This window comes from Chiloscyllium plagiosum, chromosome 37 (genome assembly GCF_004010195.1).
Source record: "Chiloscyllium plagiosum isolate BGI_BamShark_2017 chromosome 37, ASM401019v2, whole genome shotgun sequence".
NCBI lineage: Eukaryota > Metazoa > Chordata > Chondrichthyes > Orectolobiformes > Hemiscylliidae > Chiloscyllium > Chiloscyllium plagiosum.
Genome location: NC_057746.1, coordinates 4,382,707 through 4,410,202, shown reverse-complemented (window position 1 = coordinate 4,410,202; position 27,496 = coordinate 4,382,707). Strand labels below are relative to the sequence as shown.

General features: G+C 41.7%; 1 protein-coding gene across 3 annotated transcripts; it reads left to right on the top strand.

The window, feature by feature from the left end:
* Positions 1-13,069: 13,069 nt before the first annotated feature.
* Positions 13,070-21,929, top strand: LOC122541580 (zinc finger protein 845-like). Of its 3 annotated transcripts, none has more exons than XM_043678416.1 (3): positions 13,070-13,153; positions 16,995-17,069; positions 18,252-21,929. In XM_043678416.1, the coding sequence occupies exon 3, from the start codon at positions 18,878-18,880 to the stop codon at positions 20,723-20,725; it is 1,848 nt and encodes a 615-aa protein (XP_043534351.1). In that variant the 5' UTR covers positions 13,070-13,153; positions 16,995-17,069; positions 18,252-18,877; the 3' UTR covers positions 20,726-21,929. The 3 variants fall into 3 exon arrangements, with proteins under 3 accessions (XP_043534351.1, XP_043534352.1, XP_043534350.1); XM_043678417.1 differs by lacking the exon at positions 13,070-13,153 and adding an exon at positions 13,400-13,421; XM_043678415.1 differs by lacking the exons at positions 13,070-13,153; positions 16,995-17,069 and adding an exon at positions 17,565-17,606.
* The last annotated feature ends 5,567 nt before the right edge of the window (positions 21,930-27,496 follow it).

Sequence of the window (27,496 nt, the reverse complement as noted above, 5' to 3'; positions counted from 1 at the left end):
GCTTCTTCAGTTATATTTGTGTATTCCCAGAACTATTGAATCCGTGATAATGATTGCTTTTCCCAGTTTCAGTGGACCTTCCTGTACAGCTGAGCCAGCTGTGGTACCATGGACTCCCTCGATTACCCATCACTTTCATCAGGATTCAGAGCTCAATGATGGTTGAAGAGTGAGATACATTCAGGGCCCTGCACTACCTGCCTTCCGGACACTTCCTAAATGCACTGCTGAACATCTTGGCTCCAAGTTTAGTTGTGGCCTCTGTGCTTGTAAAATGAGCCAACTCTCAGAGGAATGGGTTTGACATAAAATCAGACCTTGCTTTAGTTAGTTATGTGAATTATAGACAGATCCTCTTCAAGTGACAGGTGTTTGACCAATACCATGGGGACTGTTTGTACTTTCCTGACAGGGAGGACTAGGATCCTGAGTATGGGGAGAGTGTGGTCAAGGTGCTGACAGAGTGGTAATGTCACAAGATTTATAAATCCAGAACCTTGGACAAATGTTTCAAGGAAATTGGTTTCAATCCTATTATAATAGATGGTGAAATTCAATTTCAATAAAATAAACAAAAATTAAAGTAGTATTGTGGCAGCCAAGTAACCACAGTTGATTGTCATAAAACATCATCGGGTTCACTAATGTCCTTCCTTAGTCAGTCTGGCCTATAAATGACACACACAAATGTGGCTGACTGTTAACTGCCCTCTGGTCAATTGGAGAATTACAATAAATGCTGGTCTAGCCTGTGCTGCCCACATCCCTTGAAAGAATTTCAAAAATACAGGAAAGTCTGAGCAACTGAGACAGGAGAGTCCTGATCCAGTTGTGAGTGACCTGGGTTAATCCGACACTCCAGGGACAGTTTAGATACAGCTTGACTCTGTATCTAACCCGTGCTTTACCTTCTCTGGTAAAATGTTTGATGGAAGTGTGAACTCAAAAATTTATTCCATCCCTATTTTAAACATGGACAAATTATTCTTGAAGGTCTCATCTAAGCTTTTGTTAAATACGTTGGGTGTTTCTGTTTTATCACCCTTTTAGCCACTGAGGTCCACACTCCTCCTTCCTCTGGGGGGAGAAAAACCAATTCCTCAACTCCCCTCTAATCCTTCCAATATTTACCATCAATCTCTACTCCCTGGATGTTGACCTTTCTGCTTAGAGAAATAATATTGAAACAATCCTATCAGCTGCCTCAACCACTTCTCACCCTTCCAGTAGCCCAACTTGGATAAACTTCCATTAACGCTTCCAAACATTTACCAAGGGATTTGAGACCAGCAACTGGATCTCAACTCATGTTGGTTCATGTCAGTGCACAAACAGAGTCACAACCTGCAAAGTTATGGATGAGGGTTTCATCAGTAGATGAGCTAAGGCTGGATCCCACTAGTCTCTACTGAGTGGATCTTGCCCTTTTCCTACATATGCTGTCCCTTTTGCTGACCAACATGAGGAAATGACAGTGAGAGCCAGGGATTAACACCTCTCACAGCCAGTCCATTTGTTTCTGGAGTAATGTGAGTTTCCTGAATCTTGGAAAACTGACCAGTGAAATGGAGGTGACTTTGAGCAGCAGATCAGGTGGAGATTTAAGCTTGTCATTATCCCATCTGAATAAAACCTCACATATTGCAGTTGCTGTTTCAGCTCCTGTGGTAAATTACATAAAATTCTAGTGTGAATAGCATTCTTCATCCTTGGTGGCTTTCAAACTGATGACACCATTGTGGGAAATATCATTCAGTTGTGTTTGACAGTAGTTCAAAACAGGAAGATCCTCAGCATCCAAGGCAGTACTGATCTGCAGTGATGATATCAGTATATGCACAGAGAGGAGTTGCACACGAAGAAGACAGGAATTACTCTGTGATCAGGGAATAACCCGTTCTTAAAGACCCTCTTCAACTTGAAGATTGACTTTGACTGAGTAAGTGACTTGGAGATAAATCCACTCCTCACCAGATCACTCTGTCGATCACTCTCCCCTTGTTAGATACCGCACCCCTTGCCCTCCCCCTCATACCTCACATGACTCAAGACCCTGTCTATAATTTACATGGCAACAATTTATTCCAGGAATTTGAAGAAGTTAAAGATGAGACGGTTGTTTGCAATAACAAAGAGGTCGAGAGGACAAGGGTGTTAAATTTCAAGGAGAGAGGACACATCTGAAGTGAGAGAATCCATGAATAATCTTGGTAAACATGAGAGTCAGCAATGAAAGTGGGTGATCAGCTGTTTATTGAGAATCAAGTCAAGGGAACAGGAGGCGGGTCTCATGGGCAAGATGAGCTCAGAGAGGGCATGACAGGACATAGGACAGAAACAAAAGAAAGACCAAAGTTCAGGGGTAGGGTGGGGGAAGCATTGACAGAATTTTGTCCATGTGGGTTCATTGGCGGAGGAAAGTGGCAGTGACAGAGAATTGTTCAATCTTATTTCCCTGAGCAGAGAGTTCTATCAGCAGGAAGCAGAATATTTGAAGTCATTGATTGAAGGGCAGTTGAGGAGAAATTATTTTGGCCAGAGGGTCATGAAAGTTTGGAACTCAGTGTCTGAAAGGATATTGATGCAAAAACCCTCATCAAATTAAAAAAAAACATTTGGATGTGATCTTAAAGAAGTAAGTTTGCCTAATTTAAAATGAGAATACAGGTAGAATAACTTCTCCACATTGACATTCTTTTATCAAACACTCAGAGAGAAGACATCGCACATTTAATAAAAATTAAAGTTCCTGGAGTGTCAGATTAACCCAGGTATCTCTCACCCAGATCTAGATCAAGACTTGTCTGCCTCTATCATTCACACTCCTGTATCACTGACTTTTATGTCACAATACACTGTATGGGAAACAGACTTCGACAAATAATGAGATGGAGCCCAGTTCAGGAAAGGTTATGACTGATCTGATGACTCTACCTCTTCAGAAAAGTTATACTGGACTTGGAGCAATAGCTGTGTTTTTCTCTCTCCACACACAAACTGCCTGACTACTGAGTTTTTCCAACATTTTGCTGTTTTTATTGGATGAAGTGGGCAGCAAATGGAATTCGATACAGTGAGTTTGAAATTATTTATCTTGTTGGAAGAACTGACAGGGACAACCTAAAATAAAGGTACAATTCTAAAAGGTACAGAAGTAGAAGGACTTCGGTGTATCTGTGTTAAATCACTGACGGTGGAAGAGAGGTCAAGAGCTTGGATTCATCAAGCTTTAGGCATCCTGTGCTTTACCAGTTGGAGGACAGAGTACAAAAGCAAGATAGTTATCCTGAACCCAGATAAAGCACAATCTCAGCTTGAGCACTGCATCCAGTTCTGGACATCACTGTTTAGGAAGAATGTGAAGCCATTTGAGAAGGTGCCAAAATGATTTCCAAGAGTGGTTCTACGGAACAGGAATTTTAGTTTATTTGGAGGGTTTGGAGAAGTTGGAACTGTTCTCTTTGGAGAAGAGAAAGTTGGGAGGAAATCTCTTTAGTAATAGAGATTTTCACGATAACGAGAGAGCTGACTACAAGAAACAGGGAGAAAGTGCTTCCATTGATGGACAGATAGAGAAACGGGCACAGATTTAAGATGATTGACAAAAGAGGCAATAACTACATGAGAAAATATCCTTCATGTGATGAGGGGCTAGGATCTGAAATGCCTGAGACTGTGGTGGAAGCAGGTTCAATCGAGACATTAAAGAAAGAGTTCCACTCTCAGGCATTCCAATCAGGGTAACGTGCTGGACATCAAGCCCCACTTTTCCCAGAATTGTCACAAAAGTGAAAGATTTTATCAAAGAACATAGAATTCCCCAATTTACAAATCATTTTAGACCCAGGTTAGCCAAAGGCATGTACCAGGTTTCTGTATTATACCAGAACTACCGTTTATTTCAAAAAAAGATTCTAGCTCCAGATAAACAACGATGAGCACTTGACATATATCTCAACCAATTAAAAGTCTGAACACCCCATTAAAACTCGATCTGCTGGTCAGTTTCCAAAGCTACAGGCACAGTAGGTAAAGACCACCATCTGAGGTCTTTCTGCCAAAGTATAATGAGGGCCTGGTCAGTTATCAGAGCCCCCTGTAGCCTCAAAATGAATGTAAATAGTTTCCTGCATGAGTAGAAAAATGCCTTTTTTATGCAAATGCAAGGAAGCTCTGAAGAATGTCAAATTTTAATGTGTTGCTTGTTTTTTATTTTCTCTGTAAAGTCTGAGCAGAACTGTTTTAGGACATTTTGCATGTACTGCAGATAAAATTTATGAATAAAATATATTTTTGAAATAATAAAAAAGTTGGCTGAGAGAGACATCAGAGAGCCCACCCACCCTGCCCATTCTCTCTTCTTCTGGAGCTGGTTTACTTCCTGTTGGGGCTGAAAACAAGTGAAGAGATGGTAAGTGAAGGAGCAGCTTTTATACAAATGGTATCCCACAGTATCCATGAAATAACTCCACAGATGACAGTATCCCATTAAAAAGTCACCCTTTATTTACACATGGAGAACGCTTGACACTTGTCCAGCTTCCCAAAAGCCAGCTCTCAGAGTGAATAGGATGTCTGACCTTTCTGTTCTTTTTTCTTTTTTTTTGTATTAAAATGTCTGTTTTTTTTTGCTTTTTTTCCTCCCCCACACTACCGCCTAACTGCGGTAGTGTTTATTTTTTCCCCAGCACCCATGTTGTGTGTGTGCAGAACCTTTCTTTCTTATCTGTCAGCTGGAGCTATCCGATTGTACCAGATTAACTCCTATTCTCAGAGATCACCCTGGATGACCCCGTTATAATCGCTACAGTCCACACCAATCTTCAGGAATTCCGACAGGGGTGGAAATGTCCCTTATGCTGTGTTTGAAGATCTAGCTGAGAGCTATTTACTCGTTTCTTTGTGCTGAACGTTTGACTGGAGCTGTGTGTTGGATATTCTGATAGTGTAAGATGAACACGACAGAAAGGAGGATCATGTGGAACTAAATGAGCAGCAGAGATCGACGAGTCGGTTTCCAATTATAATTTAATGTTGTTGTTTCTGATTTCCAGCATCCACTGTTCTTATTTTTATTTTTTCATTTCATGTTCCTTTCTGTGGTTGGATCAGAACTCAATCTCTGGATTGTTAATCCAGCAAACATAACAATTCATCTGCTAAAGCCGGAGTCACATTTATTGATTTTTTTTTTAATACCTTCTTTAAAGATTTTACCTGAAGGCCTTAGTCTTTCCCAAAAACCTGGGCTTGGATTTGACAGTTTTTCCCAGTGCTATGTCTGATAGCTGAATGTGGTTAGTGTAGTCTGAGCAAGCGCAATGTATTTAATTTCCCAGGATAAAGCAGAACCTTTTAATCAGCGATACTAAGCAATATTTTCCTCAGCTTCAAGCACCTCCCATTCAGTGTTTTTTCTTCATATCGTTTTGCTAAGCAAGGACATTGATTTCAAAATCGCCATTGAATTAACATTTCTCCTGAATAATTTTTTTTCTCAGTCAGAGAAACACTGATCTTTACAGCACATCACAAGACATCAGTGAACTGATAATCAGTTTCACACACCATCTACGTGTCTTTTCCATGGCCCACACAGTGCCTGGCAAGTTAGGGGCCTGGTTTAAGGAAACAAAGTAGCCACATTGCCTGCTCCTGATCACTATCCCGTGTCCCTGCTGGAAACGGGGTTTGTGACAGTCAAATGATGAAGAAGAATGGGCATGCATCTAATTTCACACTTCCCCACTTGTCACCTCCCACACAAAAGAAGGGCAGAGTTGCACTCTCTGTGGAACTGTCTCTGAAGGGTTATCTCCTTCAGAAAAGGGAAAAATGAATTGGACGAAATCATGTTTCCTTCTTCTATGGAAGGATTGTATTACTCTAAATCAGAGAATACAGGGAAGATAGATCCTGACCATCACCCAGGGAATAATTGCAAAACAATCGAAGATATCCAGTCCCTTCACGGTATGCTCAACACAGAAAATTATTTAGTGAAACCATCTTCTGGAAATCGGTCAGGTCAGGGGAGCTTTGACATATCATCAAATCTAAAACTGGTCAGTGGAATGGAGCTTTCTATCAGAGCCAAGCTTTCCGAACATCCAGCTGTAGGTGATCAGCAAGAGTACGTTTGGGAAGAAGCGTGATTCACTTCTAGAAGTGAGAAACTGTTCAGGTGTGAGGTGTGTGAGGACAGTTCCCAAGCTAGTAATACTTAACACACAGATTAGCTGCTGTTAACACAAGCTTCATGGAAGAGAAAACATTCATTTGTGAAGTGTGAGAGTGAGGCTTTGCAAACTCATTGCCCCTCATCAATGCCTTCACACTGGGAAAAAATTGTTCAAATGTGAGATGTATAACAAGGGTTATGCACAATTTTCAGGCCTGCTGAATCACCAGTCTATTCACATGCAAAGTATGTAATGGATCATTCTCAGTGCTATCAAAGTTTGCTTTGGGCCAACACAATCACACCAGATAAAAAACAGTTACACGGAATGCATGTATTAAATCATTCTTGAGTTCAGATTTGGAGATGCCGGTGTTGGACTGAGGTGGACAAAGTTAAAAAATACACAATACCGAGTTATTCTTGAGTTCATCAATTTTGTGTGAACACCATCATGTTTACACAGGGGAAGCACCATTAATGCAAGGTGTGTAAAAAATCATTCTTGCAGTCGCCATAACTCATTTGGTAGTAAAGCATTCATATGGGGAGAAACCTTTCCATTTTGAGGTGTGTGACAGTTCTCACAGTTAGGAAACCTGCACATACACCAACACATCTACACAGGAAAAAGTGTTCAAGTATAAGAAGTAACAAGAAATTTTCCAACTCGAGTCCTGCTCCATCAAAGGATTTACACAGAAGTGTGTGACTCCTTGACCTCATTTTCTACATGTGAAGCGAAACTAACTTTCCCTGATTTCCCAATGATAAACTCAATGTCTTGCACAATTTAAACTCAAATCTCAAAATTTCTTTGTTTGAGATTTGAAACAAAATTTTAAAACAAAATCCCCAAGGCCTCATAAGCTGTTTAATAGCTTTGAATAGACAGTTTCTTACCTCTGTCTTAAAACCTCTCTTCTAAAAGAGACCAGAACAAAATACATCTTGTAAAGCCATAGAATCATCACAATGTACATATACTGCACCAGTTTCAATTGAACAAAACAGATGATAACAATTCACTCTCCCTTTCTCAATGCCCAGACTCAAACCAGCTTGATGTAAAATTAGGAAAAGCCTAGCAGTTAACTGTCAATCAGTATTAATGAGTGCATTTGCCACAGAAATGTCTCCACCAATCTGAGTCTACTTGCCAACCCATCAGCATTTTAATGTATGACTAATGTTGGTTTTATCCTTAAACTGACAATCATGTGAATTGTCCCAATAAGTGCAAATCAAAAAGGTCTCAAAAATATCTTTTGCAGCCATATTTATAAAAATCATACATTTTTCATCACAATAGCTTTGCTCTTTAACATTCTGGAATGTAGAATATCAGGTTCCAGTGACTTATTAGCTTTCAGTCCCATTTATTTCTCCAACAAAACCTTCTTACAAATACTAACTCCCATCAAGTCCTCATTTTCCCCCGTACATTGTTCTCTAATTTTTGGGAGATTTCTAATATCTTCTTCAGTGAAGACAAATGTAAAATAATGCTTTAATCAACCAGGAGATACACTGACTGTGAAAACCCTTCACTCACCAGCCTCACCATGTCATCATACCTGCTCATGGACCAGCTCACCTTAGCCCTTTCACCTTCAGCTTTTAGTCGAGAAGTGAGGGACAACAGTAAGTTTCGGCCAGGTGGTTGGACACACACACACTTGAATAGTTTATCTTCCATGTGGCTACCTAAATGCACCTTGTCCATTTAGGAGATCTGGAGCCTGGCAAGCCCTCCTCACAATTGAACAGTCTCTCACTTATAGGAATGCATCATTGAGAGACTTAATGAATGATTGAAGCTCTTACCACATTTGGATCCCACTCATACTTCTTCCCAGCCTCACCCTGACAGATCATTCATGGCCCAATCTTCAAACAGGTTGGTTCTGATGGAAGACGGCACACTGCTGACTAGTTTCAGATCTGATGGTATGTTAAAGCCTCCTGACCCGGCCTATTTCCCGATGATAGTTTCACTGCCCAACTTTCTGTGTTCAGCAATGTTGCAAAGGAACTATATGCCTTTCCACAGTTTTGCAGTTGTTCCTTGGGCAATGGTCAGAATCTTTCTGGGGTGTCTATTCTTTCTGTATTCTCTGGTATAGTACAGCACAATCCTTCTGTAAAACTGGAAAAGGCAACATAAAGCCGAATTCTCACAGTTTCAGTTGCACAGCATCATGTCCACACCCTCAACTATTCAGTGCTCGACACCATGACAAGCTGCCTGCCTCTCCTTTATCATAGAAAGCAATGTAAGTCGCAGAGGGTGGCATCTGTAATTGAGTATTAAAGATGCTGTGCAATAAGAAAGTAATATAATGCACAGGGCTGAAGTCAATGCGTGTATATTAAGAAATAAACATGCAGTGGAGAGAAGATGGGAAACTCAAAGTGCAAACTCAGTGAATGCTGAGAAAGTAGGCTAACAACCATAACAGGGTGTGTGTGTCCTTGTCCAAAACCACCTGGCAGAAACTTACTGTTGTCCCTCACTTCTCGACTAAAAGCTGAAGGTGAAAGAGCTAAGGTGAGCTGGTCCATGAGCAGGTTTGATGACATGGTGAGGCTGGTGATTTGAGAATGATAATTTGTGTGGGTGAAAGTCTGAGGAAGATGCTAGAGGAGGAGCATGCAGGGATGTTACTGTAAAAATAATTTGGCTAATTCCCAGAAAAACATTTAGCGAACTGCAGCCACCAGGTAGCTGCTTTGATATACATCTTGAGGATTTAGACCGTAGGGATGGAGAGGCAAATTGAAAATCGTCCAAAAACCCAGGAGCTTTGAATTTTAATGAAAGGCAAATGTGGGAATTAAGGCTGCTGCTTCATCTCATTGTTGAGACTCTAAAGTCATAATTTAAGGCTTGAGAGAAAATAGCAAAGATGTTTCTCGTTGTCTGGATTTTTATCTTTTCATTTTTTTCTCTCTTTTCCTGTCATTTGTCACTCCACAACAGGGAAGGCAAAACTCTGGCCATGATTTCCTCCAACTCTCTCTCCTTCTTTGCTGAAGGGATTGTCTCTTCAGCTAGACACTGTACCATCGTGAATGCCAGTCTGCTATTCCCCTGTATATAGGGTCAGATGCAAGTCTTCTCTTTTACTTGACATGGCTATCACACACCCTCTGTTTCAATCAGCGACACTGGATACTGACCAAGAGCAGACAATGTGGCTATGTTCTTTCTCCAGGTGTCATGTGGACAATAGAAGCAATAGTTGGGCAGAGTGTAAATCAGACTATTAAGTCATTATGAGCTTCAGTCATTCTGGTGCACATATTGACTATCACATTTCCTACATTAAAGCAGTGACTATACTTCAAAAGAATATCATTGACTGTAAAATGTTTGGTGCTCTGGTGGCTCTGGAAGGTTCCATGTAAATGCAAGTCTCTCTTTTGTTTTCTGAGAAGGTTAGAGAGATTGGTAGTGGGAAGTCTTGGGAGGGATTTTAAATGACATGCAACATCCAGAGAGAACTGACCATTCAAGTCCACAGGATAATAAACACACTGAGCTCAACAACAGGAAATCAGTAAGAATCCTCAGACACTCTGCACTTCACCTTCTCATATTCAGGAATGAGCCATCAACAAACTCAGCCTGGATATCAGAAGGGAAATACTTCCAATAAGCACACTCGATATCCAACACACAACTGTGGTCAAACAGTTCAGTACAAAGCACAGAGTAAACAGCTCTCTCAGCTGGATCTTCACACACAGCATAAGGGCCATTCCCATCCTTGACTGCCCATAGGATAGTCATACTGCCTTGAGAATGTATTGAGAATTGGGGGTCCCTTTCAACTTGTGTTAACTCAGCATTTCATATTTGGCAATTCCTGTCTATCGAACTGTGTCACATTCATAATTAGTGTTCTCCAGATGTAAATAAATCCCTGTAGGAAAGAAGAAACATCAAAGACTTGACTCACGACAAATATTTAACATTATCAATGAAGTGTGGTGAAAATAAGAAGGTTCAGTTTTAGAAGGAACGAAAACTAACCTTCAAATGGAGGTGGGCAGGGACAACAGTCATCTGATGTCATGAATAACTGTCCCATGCCCACTGACCAACAGAGTTTAGAAAGGTAATCAACATAGCATTGGAGGCCAGCTCCCAAAGTAAGATCTAATGCAGAGCCGTGTGGGGAGAAGGAAGAAAGGAGAAGGAAGATCTAAGGAGACAAGCCACACCATCTCCTTGGGGGAAGACCAGGAGTTCCCCTACATCAGGCTGAGGGAAGATCAAACACTATTGTGACTATGATCACCACAAAAGACAATAGGATAACTGGGAGGTGGGAGTGCACTGCCTCTCCCCTTCTATTCTATAGAAAGGCTTTGGGATCAGTAAAGCATTCTAATCTGTTACAGATCATTTATTCTCTTTCTTTGTCTTATTAATACACCATTTCCAAACTGTTGTTTCTGAAGAAACTATCAGAAATCTGCTATAAATCATTGACTGCCTGTATGAGCTTACTGTGATTACAAAATTGGTAAAAATTGACAATTAGTATCAGAAGTGGGATTGTTCACAGAAGTCAGGGTTTAATTGCCTTTAAGTTTGAGAAGCTTGAAAGTAGCAGTATTAGATTGTAATTAAATATATATTCAGTAATTCCGAAGGCAACCAATGGCTTTTGCTACAAGTTGCTAGAAAGTTTGGTTGTGCAAACCAGGGCAGCTGGACCAAAAGGTATATTAGGAATTACGGAAGACTGTGCTGGAGATCTTGATCTATTTTTGATAAGACTAACGAGGGAGGTTTAGAAGGGTAATATTAAGATTTTTTTAAAGTCCAGAATACATGTGTGTACCTTATAACTGAATAGAAATTGTAAGGAGTCTGGGAAAAAAGTTACAACCAGGAAGTGACAGCTTATACTCTCAATTAAGATTTTTTTGTAATTTGTTCACAGCGTGTGTGTCACTGCCTAGACCAGCATTCATTGCCCATTCCCAATCACATTACTGAGAATCTGGAGTCACATGGAGGCCAGAGGAGGAAAGGTTAGCATTTTACATCTCTAATGGATATAAGTGAACCAAATGTGTTTTTCCTGACAATCAACGATAGATCCATGGTCATTATTAGACTATTTATTCTCGATTTTTATTGAATTCCAATATCTGCCATGGCAGGATCTAAACCCATGACCCCAGAATATTACCTGGGTCTCCAGGTTAATAGTCTAGCAATAATACCATTAGGCCATCGCCTCCCCATGAAGATGGGAAATAGAACTTGGAATGAGGCACACTTTCAAAATAAACAGGTAGAGAAAAAATTAGAATGAGACAATGGGATACCAACAAACAACAGGAGGGGAACTAGATGTAAGGGGTGATCTGAGAGGATTAATTTAATAAAAGAACATAGCCTCCCCTGGAGAAAACCATATCTCTTGTATAGACAGAATTTTTTAAAAAGCCAGACAACATTGTGCCAAAAATAATGCAATGATAGTTGCTTTCTTTGCTAACAGGACAAGTGGCCTTCATACAAGCCTGGAAAGCAAGCACACCTCTGCAATGCCTTTTTATACAGTGAAGCAAAGTCTCTATGTGCAGTTCCAGGAGGCATGGCAAAAACTGAGCAACAGAGAGAAGAGGAGGAATCTCTGCTATGGTTATAAAGGAGTTCACAACCCCATATGGATCCCTGTCACCAGCTGAGGTTAGGACTTTGAAAGAAGAACTGGGTGTTACAATAGCTGTGATTTCCAGTATCTTTCTCCTCATACCAAAATGGTAAATGTTTAGAATCTTACACCTGGAGGTACAGAGTGACGACTTTGGTCAGATCCTCCTAGCTCACCCTCCTGTACCATTTTTCCTCCTAAGTATTCATCTGTCTTATCATCCTATTCCTGAACTCACCAGCACAAGGCTCCAAGAGTAATCCAGAGATTACTACATTTGAGGTCCGGCTTGCTAACTTTCTACCTCATACCCTAAATATGCATTGCAGAATAACATCTTCCTTCTAGCCGAAATCATTGGTACCAAAGGACCACAATTTTGACTGTTCACCCTCCCACCAAAGAATGTTGTGTGAGTACTCTGTTGCATATTTGATCCTGGCACCAGGGAGGCCACAAAAATATTTGTCCACTCCCATAACTAATGAATGCCATATTACTACTGTGCCCCTCTTGTACCTTCAGGCTGCTTATGGTGCCAGTTGTATCAGGAACATATATATGGTCAAATAAACCATCTAGCAAAGAAACGTGCAATCTTGTCTGATCACTGTGAGAGAACAGGGTGATTGAACTCCCACTTCAGTCCTCTTCAATGTGTTTTACATCTTCCCCAGTCGGTTTATGGTGTTTTTCAATATTGAAATCAGAGCTGCATCTAAAATCTGAATTTTAACCAAGACAGGGCCTAAATGGAAGCCAGGAGCTTCAGAACCAGTGGGGAGATGTATTTGAAAGTGGGAATATCAAACTTTTATATTTTTACCTTGCCACCAGCCACTGAGAACAAAGGTAGAATGTATATCAGTAGAAGTCAGAGACGATAATTTAAAGAGATTCCGAAGAGTGACCTAAAAGAGTCATGGAGTTGCACTCTGTAGGAGTGAAAACGGCTCTCCATTTTCTTCAGTACACAATCGTATAAACTGAGGTACGACATCATGATCGGATACTGGCAAACTTTACCCTCTCATCAGTATTACAAGTAAACTATTTATTTAGACTGATAAATAATAGACTTACCATCTGAGAAACTGCAAATGTGACAACGTTCTTCGAAACTGAAAACTGGAGTTTAATTGAAGGACTCTTCAGAATAAGAAGTTATGATCCCGGTTCCCGTTGCCATGGTGACGCCATTAACAGAGGCGCACCTCCATTTCCAGCACCGACCACGTTAACAACCGCTCGAACTCGCGCGCTCTCAGATTTGAACTCCCAAACGCTTGCGGTACGGAACTACAATTCCCGCCAGGGACCACGGACAGGTTCTTTCTTGATTCCAAACTGTCGCTCCTCACGATGAAGGCGTGTGGCCCACATGCAGCATGGGTAATGTAGTTCGGAGCGGGATTGTGAGGGGTTTGGTGAATTGAGCTGAATTCCCTGTGGAGGTTTTTAAAACAACCTCAGTGAAGGGGGAGCATTCTGGGCTTGGGGCTGCAATTTACTCACGTTTAAGGAGATAGTCAGTCCCTCTCTCCGTCAAACACAAGAAGGTATTCCAGCTAAAATTTCTCCAATATTTTCTTATCAAATGTGATTTTTTGCTGCAATGTCAGATATATTTGGGGAGGTTGGGTTTTCACAAGATTTTGGGACAAAACTGATAAATGTTGCCACCCATTCTTCCATTAGAGATAATGATTTTTCAATATAAGACATTTTAACACTAATTATAGGAATATTTGTGTGAGGAAGGAATTGAAATGTTGGATTATTTTGTGTGAAACCCGCTGTAATGGTCACTGTGATGTGGAAGTTGTGGACGCAGCGTTTTTAGAGACGTAGTCAGTGTTCAATGTCTATTGTTGTCCCACCAAATAAATTACATAACCATGTTAGTGGCTCAATAGAAAAACCATCAATTTGTTGATGAGGTTTTATGGTCAGTGTGTCTTTTGACTTTTGACTGGATATCAAACCTACAGCTCAGCGAGCAAACCTACACCCTAAACGTTCCCAATAATCATCTGCAGCAACAGTAGATTCTGCATGCTTTCCTGGAGTTTGGAAAATTTGCCCCTCTCTCTCTGTCTCACCTTCTGAACACCTGAAAGGATAAAGAACCCCTTGACTGTTTCCCACCAGTCGACTGGAAACTCAAAGAGGGGATTCATGGTCCTCCAAACTGTGTAATCCCTTTCGAACTCCTGAATGGTTCCTGGTGTCGACAGTTTCACATTTAGCTTTCACATTCCCTTGCTGACTCATTAGCCATCCTTCAAAGTGATAGGCCAGCAGGAGGCAGTAGTCAGAAAAAAAGGCCAGATTGACATCTGTGGATTTGACTGAGAACACGCAGCGCGCAAACAGGAAATCTATCCTGGAGTGTAAAGACCTTCCAGTGGTGACCAATTGTATCTCAGTAAGCCACAGACCAACATGTGGCGTAAATTTGACCATGATACGAGCCGAATGCTAACATGTAGTACTTGATTGTTTTGGGATATCTGGTCGGCATGGACAAGTTGGTCCAAAGGGTCTGTTTCCGTGCTGTACATCTCTATGACTCTTTGTAATCTCCAACATTTTCCACCATCTTCTTCCCCCATGATTCCCTCTCAAATATTTCCCCTTCCCATTCAGAGTTTTCTCTGGGCTGATTTCCTGAACTGATACACTTTGGTCAAGTCAGAGGTTTCTTTTTACCCTCCATGACTCCGCCACATGCACGAAAATGTATTCAAACCAATGTCATACCAGCCTGTCCCTGGAATCGCTGAATATCCAACCACAGCTTTCGAAGCAAGTAACCAATCAGGACACTGAAGGGTCAGTGCAGTGAAAATAGGTCCACTGTCAATGTGAGGAGAAAGTGAGGACTGCAGATGCTGGAGATCAGAGCTGAAAATGTGTTGCTGGAAAAGCGCAGCAGGTCAGCCGGACCTGCTGCGCTTTTCCAGCAACACATTTTCACCACTGTCAATGTGAGTCTGTGAATGAAATGTGGTCAATATTTATTGCAAAACCAATCAGTGACACAGAGAATGCTTCAGGGTGAAAAACAGTCAGATTCCCAATCATTTTTTTGTGAAGCAACATAGTGTAAATAGTTCATCCCTGCTGATCCCACCACTGCACATCATCGCTATCTTTGATACGCTCCCTCTTCTCTTATCTGCTGTCAAAGGCATCAAGGCTTAACATCCCACACTGATATTGTCAATTTGAAAGCCTCTGAGATTTGAAGAATACTGTTGTCATTCCACAAATCTCTGTCAAACATTTACCAGAGGGACTAAGACAGGTGAGGTTTTATTCAGATGGGACAAAGACTACATCTGACCTGAAGCTCAAAGTCACCTCCATTTCACCAGTCAGTTTCCCAAGCTCCAGAAATCTGTGATCATGACTCCCTAAGTTTTAAGATAGCTATGAACAAGGAAAAGTCAGGACCTTGCAGGAAGGCACTAAACTGGGGGAGGACAAATTACGTCAGCATTAGGCAGGAGCTAAGGAGTGTTAATTGAGAGGAGCTGTTATCAGGCAAGTCTAAAGTTGACATATGGGAATTGTTCAAAGAGCTGCTGATGAGAGTTCAAGACCGGCATGTTTCAGTATGGAGAAAGGACAAGTATGGCATGGTAAATGACCCTTGGATAACGAGGGAGGTTGTAAATTTAGTCAAAAGGGAAAAATTAGTGTATGTAAGGTTCAGGAAGCTAAAATGGACATAACCCATGAGGAACAAAAGGAAAACAGGAAAGTACTCAAGCAGGGAATTAGGAGAGTAAGAAGGTGCCATGAAATGACCTTGGCAAGCAAGGTTAAAGAGAATCCCAAGGTATTCTGTTCATTTATTAAAAACAAGAGGATAATTAGGGAGAAGATGGGGCCACTCAAGGATCAAGGCAGGAACTTGTGTTTGGAAGCAGAGGATATTGATGAGATCCTAAATGAGTACTTTGCATCAGTATTCACTCAGGAGAAGAATATGGAGGATAGTGAGATTTGTATGGAGCATGTTAATATGCTAGGACATTTTAAGATCAAGAAGGAAGTGGTGTTGGATCTCTTGAAGAGCATGAGGATTGATAAGTCCCCAGGAGCCGATGGTCTGTACCCCAGGGAATTATGAGAGGCAACAGAGGAGATTGCTGAGACATGGACCAAGATCCTCGTATCCTCAATAGCCACTGGAGAGATCCGGGAGGACTGGTGAATAGCTAATGTTATTCCTCTGTTCAAGAAGGGAAATAAGGATAATCCAGTAAACTATAGACCAATGAGTCTCACATCAGTTGTTGAAAAGCTATAGGAGAATATTCTTAGGGATAGGATGCATATTTTGAAAAGCATAGCATATTTAGGGGAAGTCAGCATGGCTTTGTGCAGGGCAAGTCATGTCTTACTAACTTGATTGAATTTTTCGAGGAAGTGACAAAGATCATTGATGAGAGGAGAGTAGTGGATGGTGTTTACTTGGATTTTAGTATAGCTTTCAACAAGGTCCCTCATGGTGGGCTCATCCAGAAGATTAAGATGCATGGGCTCCACAGTGACTTGGCCACATGGATTCAGAATTGACTTGCCCATAGAAGTCAGAGAGTAGTGGTAGAAGGTGTTTTTCAGGCTGAAGTTCCGTGACTAGTGGTTTTCCGCAGGGATATGTACTGGGACCTCTGCTGTTTGTGATATATATAAATGTATATGGGTTAGTAAGTTTACAGAAGATACAAAGATCAGGTGAGTTATGAATAGCGGAAAAGGTTGTCAAAGGATATAGTGGGATATAGATCAGTTACAGATATGGGTGGAGAAATGGCAGATGGAAATTAATCCAAGTGTGAGGTGCTGCATATTGGGAGATCAAATGTGGTGGAAAAGTATACAGTTAATGGCAGGACCCTGAACAGCATTGATGTACAGAAGGATCTTGATGTTCAAGTCCATAGCTCCCTGAAAGTGGCAACATAAAGGCAGAGGCTGACAAAGAAGGCATATGGCGTGTTTGCTGTTATTGGTCAGGGAACTGAGTACAAGAGTCAGGATGTCATGTTGCAGCATTGTAAGACATTGGTAAGTCCACACTTACAGTATTACATTCAATTCTGATCACTATGTTACAGGATGTGGAGGCATTGAAGAGGGCACAGAAAAGGTTTACCAAGATGCTGCCTGGATTGTCGGGTATGAGCGATAAGGTGAGGCTAGAAAAATCTTGTTTTGTTTTCTCTCAAGTGGTAGAAGCTGATGGGTGACTTGATAGAAGTCTATAAAATTATGAGACACATGGATAGGGTTGATGGTCAGAATCTTTTCTCCAAAGTTGAAATGTCAAACCTCTGGGGCATGCATTTAAGGCAAGAGGGGGAAGTTCAAAAGAGATGTGAGGGGCAGGTTTTTTTTTTCACAAAGATTGGTCGGAGTCTGACACACACTGCCAGGGGTCGTGGTGGAGGCAGATAAGTTATGGGCATTTAAGGGACTTTTAGAGAAGCACATGAATGTGTAAGGAATATAGACCAAGAGCAGGCTGAAGGGATTAGGTTCAATTGGCGTCATGTTCATCACATATCATGGGTCGAAAGGCTCATTCCTGTGCTGTACAGTTCTATGATCTGAGTTCTAAATATGTTGGTTGACTGTGAGAGTTGTCAATCTCAGAGCACATCCACTCCTCTTCCTCTTCCAGAGCTGTTTCATTTCCTTTCAGAACGGAGAAACCAAGAGAGGAAATGGTGAGTAAAGAAGTATGATTTTTTTGTCGAAATTTTATCCCATAACAGCCGCGCCGATGTTGAGGAAGTCTGACTGTGCAATGGACAATCGAGTAGAAATGTCCCTAATGCTGTGTGAGACGATCCTACTGAGCAAGTTTACTCGGTGTTTTGTGCTGAACTGTTGACTGGAGCTGTGCGTTGGATTTTGAATGTGTTTATTGGAAGCATTTCCCTCTGATTTCCAGGCTGAGTTTTGTTGATGCCACGTTCCTGAATATGAGAGGGTGAGGTGTAATTATCGGGGAGGCGCAGAGCGTATGAGGATTCTGAGTGATTTCCTTTTGTTGTGTCTTCTGTGTGTTTGGGAGCTGGTTATTTAGTGTTATCTGACTTATCGCTGTGGTCAAATGCTGTAAGTTCTTTCTTCGCAGCATTTTGGATTTAACATTCTCACAATAGCACCCCACCACAACTACCAAAGCCCCACACCACGCTGGAGAATGTAATGGTTAAACAGCTCCATTCTAAAGGACAACAAATGTTCACCTGGTCAGCAACAGTGACATCATGGACAGGTGTGAATAAACAAGTCTGAGAAATCAGGCTTTTCACAAAGGAGGAGAGGATGTGCATGAAATTGTACTGCCTTTTCTTGTTTTACAGAAGAATTGCACCATCCTATACTAGAGAATTCAGAGATCATAGATGCAGCAGACAGATCTTGGCCATAACTCAAGGGACAAATGCACATCTGTTGGAAGACATCTAGTCCCATCACATCATTGCTCGACTGAAAGAGGTTTGGGCAGTGAACCATCATCTGGAAATCAGTCAGGTGAGGGGGGCTTTGACATATCATCAGATCTGAAACTGGTCAGTGGTGTGGATTATTCCAACAGAACCAACCTTTCTGAACATTCGACTGTGAGTGATCAGTCGAGTTGAGGCTGGGAAGAAGTGTGAGCAATTCAAAGTTATGATGAGAGCTTCAATCATTCATCAAGTTTCATGAATCACCGACTCATAAGTTGGAGGCTATTCAAGTCTGAAATTGGTAATCTTTCTTAATGTACAAGGTGCATCTGTGTAAGTCTGTTCAAATAATAGCAATTACATTAGTAGAGGAAATTTTCAATAGTGAGTGAAGTCAATTACGCTCCAGTATCACTGACACAGTTATACCAGGGAGAGATTGTTCAAATCTGAGGCGTGTAACCTGGAATATAGATGACCATCTGGTCTGATGAATGACCAGCACATTCAGATAGGAATAAAAACATTCACTTGCGATGTGCAATAAATCATTCTCATCATCATCAACCCTCCTCATGTCCCACCACATTCACACAGAGGAGAAGCCATTCATGTGCAGGCAATGTGATAAATCATTCTCGCTATCGTCAAAACTCCACATACACCAACGTATCCACACAGGGGAGAAACCATTCCGTTGTGAGGTGTGTGACAAATCATTCTCACAGTCAGGACAGCTCCGCGTACACCGTCGTATTCACACAGGAGAGAAATTGTTCAAGTGCGAGGTGTGTGATAAATCATTCTCCACTTCATCAAGACTCCTGCTCCATCAGAGGATTCACACTGGAGAGAAACCATTCAGGTGTGAGGTGTGCGACAAATCATTCTCACGGTCAGAACATCTCCATGTACACAGAAGTATTCACACAGGAGAGAAGTTGTTCAAGTGTGGGGTGTGTGACAAATCATTCCCAACTTCTTCAAGACTCCTGCTCCATCAGATGATTCACACTGGGGAGAAACCATTCAGATGTGAATTGTGTGACAAAGCATTCTACTCATCATCGAACCTCCACACACACCAACGTGTTCACACAGGAGAGAAACCCTTCCATTGTGAGGTGTGTAACAAATCATTCTCTCAGGCAGGATACCTCCGCACACATCAACGTATTCACACGGGAGAGAAATTGTTCAAGTGTGAGGTATGTGACAAATCATTCCTCACTTCACTAAGACTCCTGCTTCATCAAAGGATTCACACAGGAGAGAAACCTTTCCGGTGTGAGGTGTGTGACAAATCATTCACACAGTCAGGAAACCTCCGCATACACCAACGTATTCACACAGGGGAGAAATTGTTTCAGTGCAGGCTGTGCAACCAATCATTCTCACAAGCAGGAGCCCTTCGTACACACCAACGCATCCACACAGTAGAGAAAATGTTTAAGTGCGACATCTGTGACAAGTCGTTCTCACAGTCAGGACAGCTCCACACGCACCGACGTCTTCACAGGGGAGATAGTTTATTTAAGTGTGAGGTGTGTGATAAATCATTCCCCACTTCATCAAGACTCCTGCTCCATCAGAGGATTCACACAGGGGAAAAACCATTCCGATGTGAAGTGTGTGACAAATCGTTCTCATCATCATCAAACCTGCACACACACCAACGTGTCCACACAGGGGAGAAACCTTTCCATTGTCAGGTGTGTGACAAATCATTCACACAGTCAGGATACCTCCGTAAACACCAACTTATCCACACAGGAGATAAATTGTTTAAGTGTACGGTATGTGACAAATCGTTCTCTCAAGCAGGAGACCTCCGCACACACCAATGCATCCACACAAGAGATAAACTGTTTAATTCTGAGTTGTGTGATAAATCATTCTCACATGCAAGAGAGCCCCACATACACCATCGCATTCACACAGGAGCCAAATTGGTTAAGTGTGAGGTATGTGACAGATTATTCCCCAATTCACTGAAACTCATGCTCCATCAGAGGATTCACACAGGGGAGAAACCATTCAGATGCGAGCAATGCAATAAATCATTCTCATCATTATCAAATCTCCACACACACCAACGTATTCACACACGAAAGAAACCATTCCACTGTCAGGTATGTAACAAATCATTTTCGCAGTCAGGAAACTTCTGCTTACATAGACATATTCAAACAGGAGAGAAATTGTTAAAGTGCCGGATGTGTGACAATTCGTTCTCAGAGGCACGAGCCCTCCATACACACCAACGTGTCCACAAAGGAGAGAAACCATTCCAATGTGAGATGTGTCACAAATCATATTCACAATTAGGAAGCCTCCGTGTACACCAACGTATCCACAATGGAAAGAAAGTGAACGGTTTGTGACATATCATTCTGCAGCTCATGCCAGTTCTTCTGTCTTACAAATGGGAGAAAGCAAGTGTGAAAAATCATTCCCCACCTTAGCAAGACAGCTGCTGCATCAGAGGGTTCTTACAGGGGAGAACGCATTCAGGTTTGAGGTGTGTAACAAACCAGTCTTGTGGTCAGGACAGCTCTACATACACCACCGCATTCACACATGACAGAAATTGTTCGAGTGTGAGGTGTGTTACATATCATTCCCCACTTCATTGAGGCAAACCAAGATTCACACTGGAGAGAAACGAGTCTTTTGCAAGTTGTGTAACAAATCATTCTTGAAGTCGTCGAGTTGACACAACCCTCAATGTTTTCACAAGAAAGAAACCCATTAGTTGTGATGCACGTATCAAATCAGTGTCAAGTTCGACTCACTGTAATCACTGGTGTTTTCACACAGGCAGAAACCATTCATGTGTGAAGTGTGTAAGTAATCATTGTCAAGATCTTGGAACGTCCTGCTCCATCAAAGTATCCACACTCGGGATTAACCCTTCAAAGGTTAATTTGTGATCAACCTTCCAAAGATGTATTAAACAATTTATGAATCAGGACAATTTCTTCAGATGCAATGTTTTTGTTCTGTCAGTGTATTTCCTGGTCCATAAACACCCTCACACAGGAGAAAGCCTTTCTGTGTGATTTCTGTACTAGCACATTCACACTGTTATTGGAGCTCCTGGAATATCTGTGAACCCACACAGGAGACAAACTCTTCCAGTGTGATATGTTTCAGGATTGTTTCACCTCCTCCTCTGTCACAGTCACCGATGTCTCCACACAGACTTGGAACCGGGTCACCTGCAGAGCTGTCTGTGTTGTTTCCTCTCTCGTGCTCATACAGGGGAGATGTCATTCCAAAGCACTGTCTGTCTCAAACCTCTCACACCCATCAGTTCAAATATCTCAAGAAGGTTAATGTAGCCTTTGAACAGATCGCCAAATATCACCAAAAGAAGCAGAGGAATATTTGAAGGGTAAGCTCACTGCACAAGATGTCCAGTGATATTGCAGTACAGAACAAGAAGCATCTTTCACCTTGAACTGTAGTTATCTCACTTTTAAAGGCCTCCTAATTTTTGGAGGTCCCTTTGTCTGCAAACAAACTACTCCAATCAACCCCTGAAAGCTGCTGTCTAATTCCATCAAAATTCACCTTGCCCAATTTAGCACTTGAACCTGTGGACCAGTTGTGTCCCTCTTCATACTATTTTAAAATTAATAGAACTATGGTCACTGGTGCCAAAGTACTGCCCCACTGTCACCTCCATCGCTTATCCTGCCCTATTTCTCGAGAGTAGGTCGAGTTTTGCCCCTTCCTGAGTCGGACCTTCTATTACTGCTTGACGAAACTTTCCTGAAAGCACTTAAGAAATTCCACACCATCTAAGTAATTAATACGCTGGCAGTCCTAGTCTATGTTAGGAAAATTAAAATCCCCTACTAATGACAACCCTATTGCTCTTGCAAGTCTCCCCAGTATCCCTGCAAATTTGTTTAGGTGATTCCTGTAACCCATTCCTTTTTCGTAGCTCCACCCAAAGAGCCTCATTGGATGATTCTTCAGTTATTTAATCTCTGAGTACTCTGTGATACTCACCTTAATCAAAAATGCAACTCCCCCTCCCCTCTTTCCACCATGTCTGTCCCACCTAAAGCACCTGTACCCTGGCACATTAAGTTGCCAGTCCTGTCCCTTCCTTAGCTATGTTTCTGTCACGGTATAATATCCCAGTCCCACGTACCTTTCCATGTCCTGAGTTCATTTCCCTTACCTGTCAGCCCTCTTGCATTGAAATAGATGATGTAACTTAATCCAACAGGCATTGCTTGCTCCCTGTTGCGTTCCAGCTTGACCTGTCTCTTCAATTTACTATTTCTGATTACTCAATCTCCTTCCAGCTTTGCACTTGCCTCTTTGTTGTTGAGGATCTCACCCCCTCCCCCCGCCATTCTAGTTTAAACCCTTCCTTGCCCTTGACAATGTTCTGCAGCTGCTCTGAGACATCCTGCACCCAGGAGGCAACACACCATCCTTGATTCCCAATAGCGGCCATAGAATCTCTTATCTGTCCCCCTAACTATTGAGTCTCCTCTCATTAAGATCCTGTTTGTCTTTATCCTTTTCTGTTGTGCCCCAGAGTCAGTCGTAGTGCCACCGACCTGGTTACAAAGAACTGAAAAGTACTAACTATTCTCACTTATCATTTGTTTATCAGTTTCTGCCTGTAACCAGTGACTGAGACAGTGAACAGTTAGCGTGCCAACTGCTCTCTGTCTGCAATGAATATCTTGGAAAGAAAAGGTTTGACAATTAGAAGGTTTTGGAAGAAGAAAGGACACCTCAGTTAATACATTGGACTGGTGTTCAGCTGAACTGTGTTCTAATAAAATTCTCCATACATAAGATCAATGTTATTTTGATTGACTATGTCTGTCAATATGTGTGACGGAGTTAAGATGAGGTACAGTTAATTTAGAAAATTATAAGATCATATTTTGCTTGTCTAAGGTTTGAACTAATTATTTGCAATCATTTCATATTAAATACAAAACCTAGTTAGTGTTTTCTGTTAATGGGAGATCACCAGACAGGAAAGTTGGGACTTTGAACTGCGGATGCTGGAAATCAGAAACAAAAATAGAAATTTCTGGAAAAGTTCACCAGGTCTGGCAGCATCTTTGGAATGAAATCAGAGTTAACGTTTTGGGTCCAGTGACCATTCCTCAGAACGGATTAAACCTTTAACTTTTGTGATGACTAACCAATTATCTCAGAAATTTATAGGCCAACACATTATAGTTCATTTATGTTGTTATGCTACAGCTATACAAAACTATGGTAGACTCCATGAGGAGTATTGTATGTAGATCTCAGCATCACATTTTAGGAAGAATATATTGGCCTTGAAGGGAATACGACATTGGTGTACAAGAATGATACCTGGACTCCAGGGATTTAGACATGGAGAGAAATTATACAAATTTGGCCTATTGCTGAAGAATTTAGAAGGTTGAGGGATGAACTGATCAAAATCTTCAAGACATTAACAGCAAAATACTGGGTAGGCAAAGATAAATTATTTCCATTGATTAGAAATTCTAGAACTGAGGGGCATAGTCTGAGAATTTGGATTAAATGTTGGAGAGATGCTATCGAGCACTTCTCCACACAAAAGGGGAGTAGGGGTTGGGAGCTACCTTCTATAAATAGCAGCAGATGATCGATGAGCTGTTAATTTTAAATCTGACATTGGTTGTTTTGTTAAACAAAGATATGAAGGGAAATGGGCCAAAGGTATGTAGAATTCAGCTACAGATCATCCATTATCTCATTGAATGACAGATCAGGCAGAAAGCTGAATAGTCTGCACCCGTTCAAGTGTTCAGCCTTTCAATTCTGTCATAACAACAAGAGAAACAGTTAAAATAGTTGAATATAGTCAGAAGAACATGATAATGTCAATATTGCAATGAGTTTTGGGTTTGCTGTTACATTTAAGATCGATTTTAAAATGGTGACTATTCTTTCCACCTTTATAAACCTGGAGGAGGGGGCAGAGTAAATTACTATCACCACAAATGACTTCGTTAAATGAAATACAACACTAAGCATTAGCAGAGCTCAGTGGGGTTTTATGGAATAGCTGCTTCCCCAAGGTGCTGGAGTTGACTATTCACACTCATGATATTGAAGGTCACCCAAGGGGACTAACAGATATCCCTGAACAGAAAGCAATTCCCCTTCTTCAAGTAGTGTGTAATGGCCATCTGAGAATACTCCATGTGAACCCACTCACACTAGATCATCCCACAATGTTTTCATTGTGAGGAACTCAGACACCACACCCGTATTCTGGAAGGTGATGGAGCTGATGCTCAGTTGATTGGGGAAAGGCTCTGCCCATTACTTCTGTTGCAGATGTCACCATTTCATGCACCCCCACAGGCAATGCTCCCTGGGCAGGGCAAACCTGTAAAATATTGGCTAGTTAGTCACGAACCTACACAATGAGACACTCTCACTCCCCACATCAGTGATGGAATGTCAATTTCATCTCTCATATGCCTCCAATTCCTGTAAACCTCAATCCTGTGTGCTGCTGTCCTGTGCATGTGATGATCCCACTCCTGATTGTCATTGCTCCCTTAGAAGCTGTGGGTTTTCCTCTTCTGCTGTCAAACACATCCAAGGACACACATCTCACAGTGATGTTAGTTCGAAAGCCTCTGATCATGAAGAATGCTTTTCCCACACTAAAAATCTCTGTCAAACATTTACTAGGGGAACTGCAGCTGCAATAAGTAAGATATACAGATGGGACAATGACAAGTTTAAATCCCCACCTGATCTGCTGCTCAAAGTCATTTCCACTTCACTAATCAGTTTCCCAAGCTTCGGGAAACTCATGTTGCTCCAGAAATATTTGGATTGGCTGTGAGACACATCAATTAGACAGCCCACCTATTCTCTCCTCTTCATAGCTGGTTCATTTCCTACAGGGATTGAAAAGCCAAGGAAGCAGCAGCTGTTTTTTAAACCTATTTTTCTATTCAACCTGTTCAGGGATATTATTGGACACCTCTGGGACTTGAACCAGAATCTCCTGGCTCGGAGGCAGAAACTATGACACAAGAGCCCTTAAGCCTTCTGTACTTGGTATTCCCAGCAATCTGCCGTCCAAGTACTAACCAGGTCTTGAGTTTTCTGAGCTTCCAAGCTCAGTCAAGATTGGACATTTTCAGATGAGCATGGCCATAGGCAAGAAGCAGTTTTATACAAATTGTATCCCATTATATCAAATTTGATTTGAATGATTTATTGTCACATATATTATGCAGTGTGAAATACAACAGAATACAGTGAAAAGCTTTCATCACACCATTTTGGTAGTCTAAGAATAAGACAAAAATGAAAAGATCAAGCATAAAGAGAAGTCTATCTATACTCGGGTTCAGAGCCAGCTCTAACATTGGAGTCTCGTCTCTCGCTTTGGCCCACCAAGTGGATGTGGCCGTGTTGCCATTATGCTACTGACAGTGCTGATGCTGGCACTGGACCCAACCAACAACGAAGTCATTAAATTATGGATGTGTTGCCAGTAAAGCTGGCTGCTTTGTCCTGAATGCTATCAAGCTTTTTTATTGCTGTTGGAACTGAACACACCCAGGCAAATGGGGAATATTGCATTTCACTCCTGACTTAAGCCCTGTAGATGATGAATAGGCTTTGGGGAATTACTCGCTGCAGTGTTCCTTGCATCTGACCCACTCTTGCAGTCACTGTGTTTATATGGCAAGTCAAGTTGAATTTCTGATCAAGGATAACCCCAGGTTGTTTATAATGGAGGAATTCACTGATGGTAACATCATTGAATATCAAAGCTTTTTGGGTAGATTGTACATTATTGGAAATTGTCATTACCTGGCAGTTACATGGCATGACTATTACTTGCCATTTTTCAGCTCAAACCTGGATACTGTCAAGGTGTGCTTTCATTTGGATTTGCACTGCTTCAGTAACTGAGGAGTCACAAATGGTGCTGAATGTTATGCAATTATTGGTGAACGATTTCTGACCTTATGATGGAGGGAAGGTCATTGATGAAGCAGCTGAAGATGGTTGGGCCAAGGACACTACCCAAGGGAACCCCTTCAGATATGACCTGGTGCTGAGATGACTGCTGTCAAACAACCACAACCATCTTCCTTTGTGCTAGGTATAACTCCAACTAGTGGAGCGTTTTCCCCGATTCCCATTGATTTCAGTTTTGCTAGTATTCCTTGATGTCACTTTCAACTAAATGCAGCCTTGATGTCAAGGGCTATCACTCTCCATAAGACTATAAGATATAGAAGCAGAATTAAGTCATTTGATCCATTGAGTCTGCGCCACCATCTGACCATCATTGAATTGTTTCTCAGCCCCATTTTCCTTCCCTATCCTCATCATTCTTAATCCCCTTGCTAATCAAGAACTTAGCTAACTCTGTCTTAAGGACACTAAATGACTTGGCAACGAGTTCCACAGATTTGCCACCCTCTGGCTTAAGAAATTCCTCCCCTTCTCAGTTCTAAAAAGTGTTGACCCTTCACTCTGAGGTTTTGCTATCTGGTCCTAGTCTCTCTTACTTGCAGCAACATCTCCAATTCCACTCTATCAAGGCCTTTCTGTATTTTGTCACCTCACTTCTGGAATTTAGCTCTTTAATCCATGTTTGAACCAAGTCTGTAATTAGGTCAAGAGCTTAGTAGACATGGTAAGACCCAAACAGCGTGATACTGAGCATGCTACTACTGAACAGGTGCTGCTTGATCACAATGTTGATGATCCCTTCCATCATTTTACTCATGATCAAGAGTAGATTGACACTGCAGTATTGGCTGGGTTGGGTTTACCCTGCTTTTGAATTCCTGTCATACCTGAACGATTTTTTACACTGGCAGGTTAATGTTGCAGCTGTAGTGGAACAGCTTGGCTAGGGGTGTGGCAAGTTTTGAAACAAGAGTGTGGTGCTGAAAAAGCATACCAGGTCAGGCAGCATCCGAGGAGCAGGAAAATCAACGTTTCAGGCAAAAGCCCTTCATCAGGGATAAGGCTGAGGGCCTCGAGAATGGAGAGATAAATGGGAGGGGGATGGGGCTGGGGGTAAGGTAGCTGAGAATGCGTGGAAGATGAGATGTTCTTCCTCCAGGTGTCAGCTGGTAAAGGAGTGGTGATGGAGGAGGGTCAGG

Excerpts from the sequence above, each read along its gene's own strand:
- LOC122541580 (XM_043678416.1), top strand. The coding sequence starts at position 18,878 with ATGTGCAATAAATCATTCTCATCATCATCAACCCTCCTCATGTCCCAC.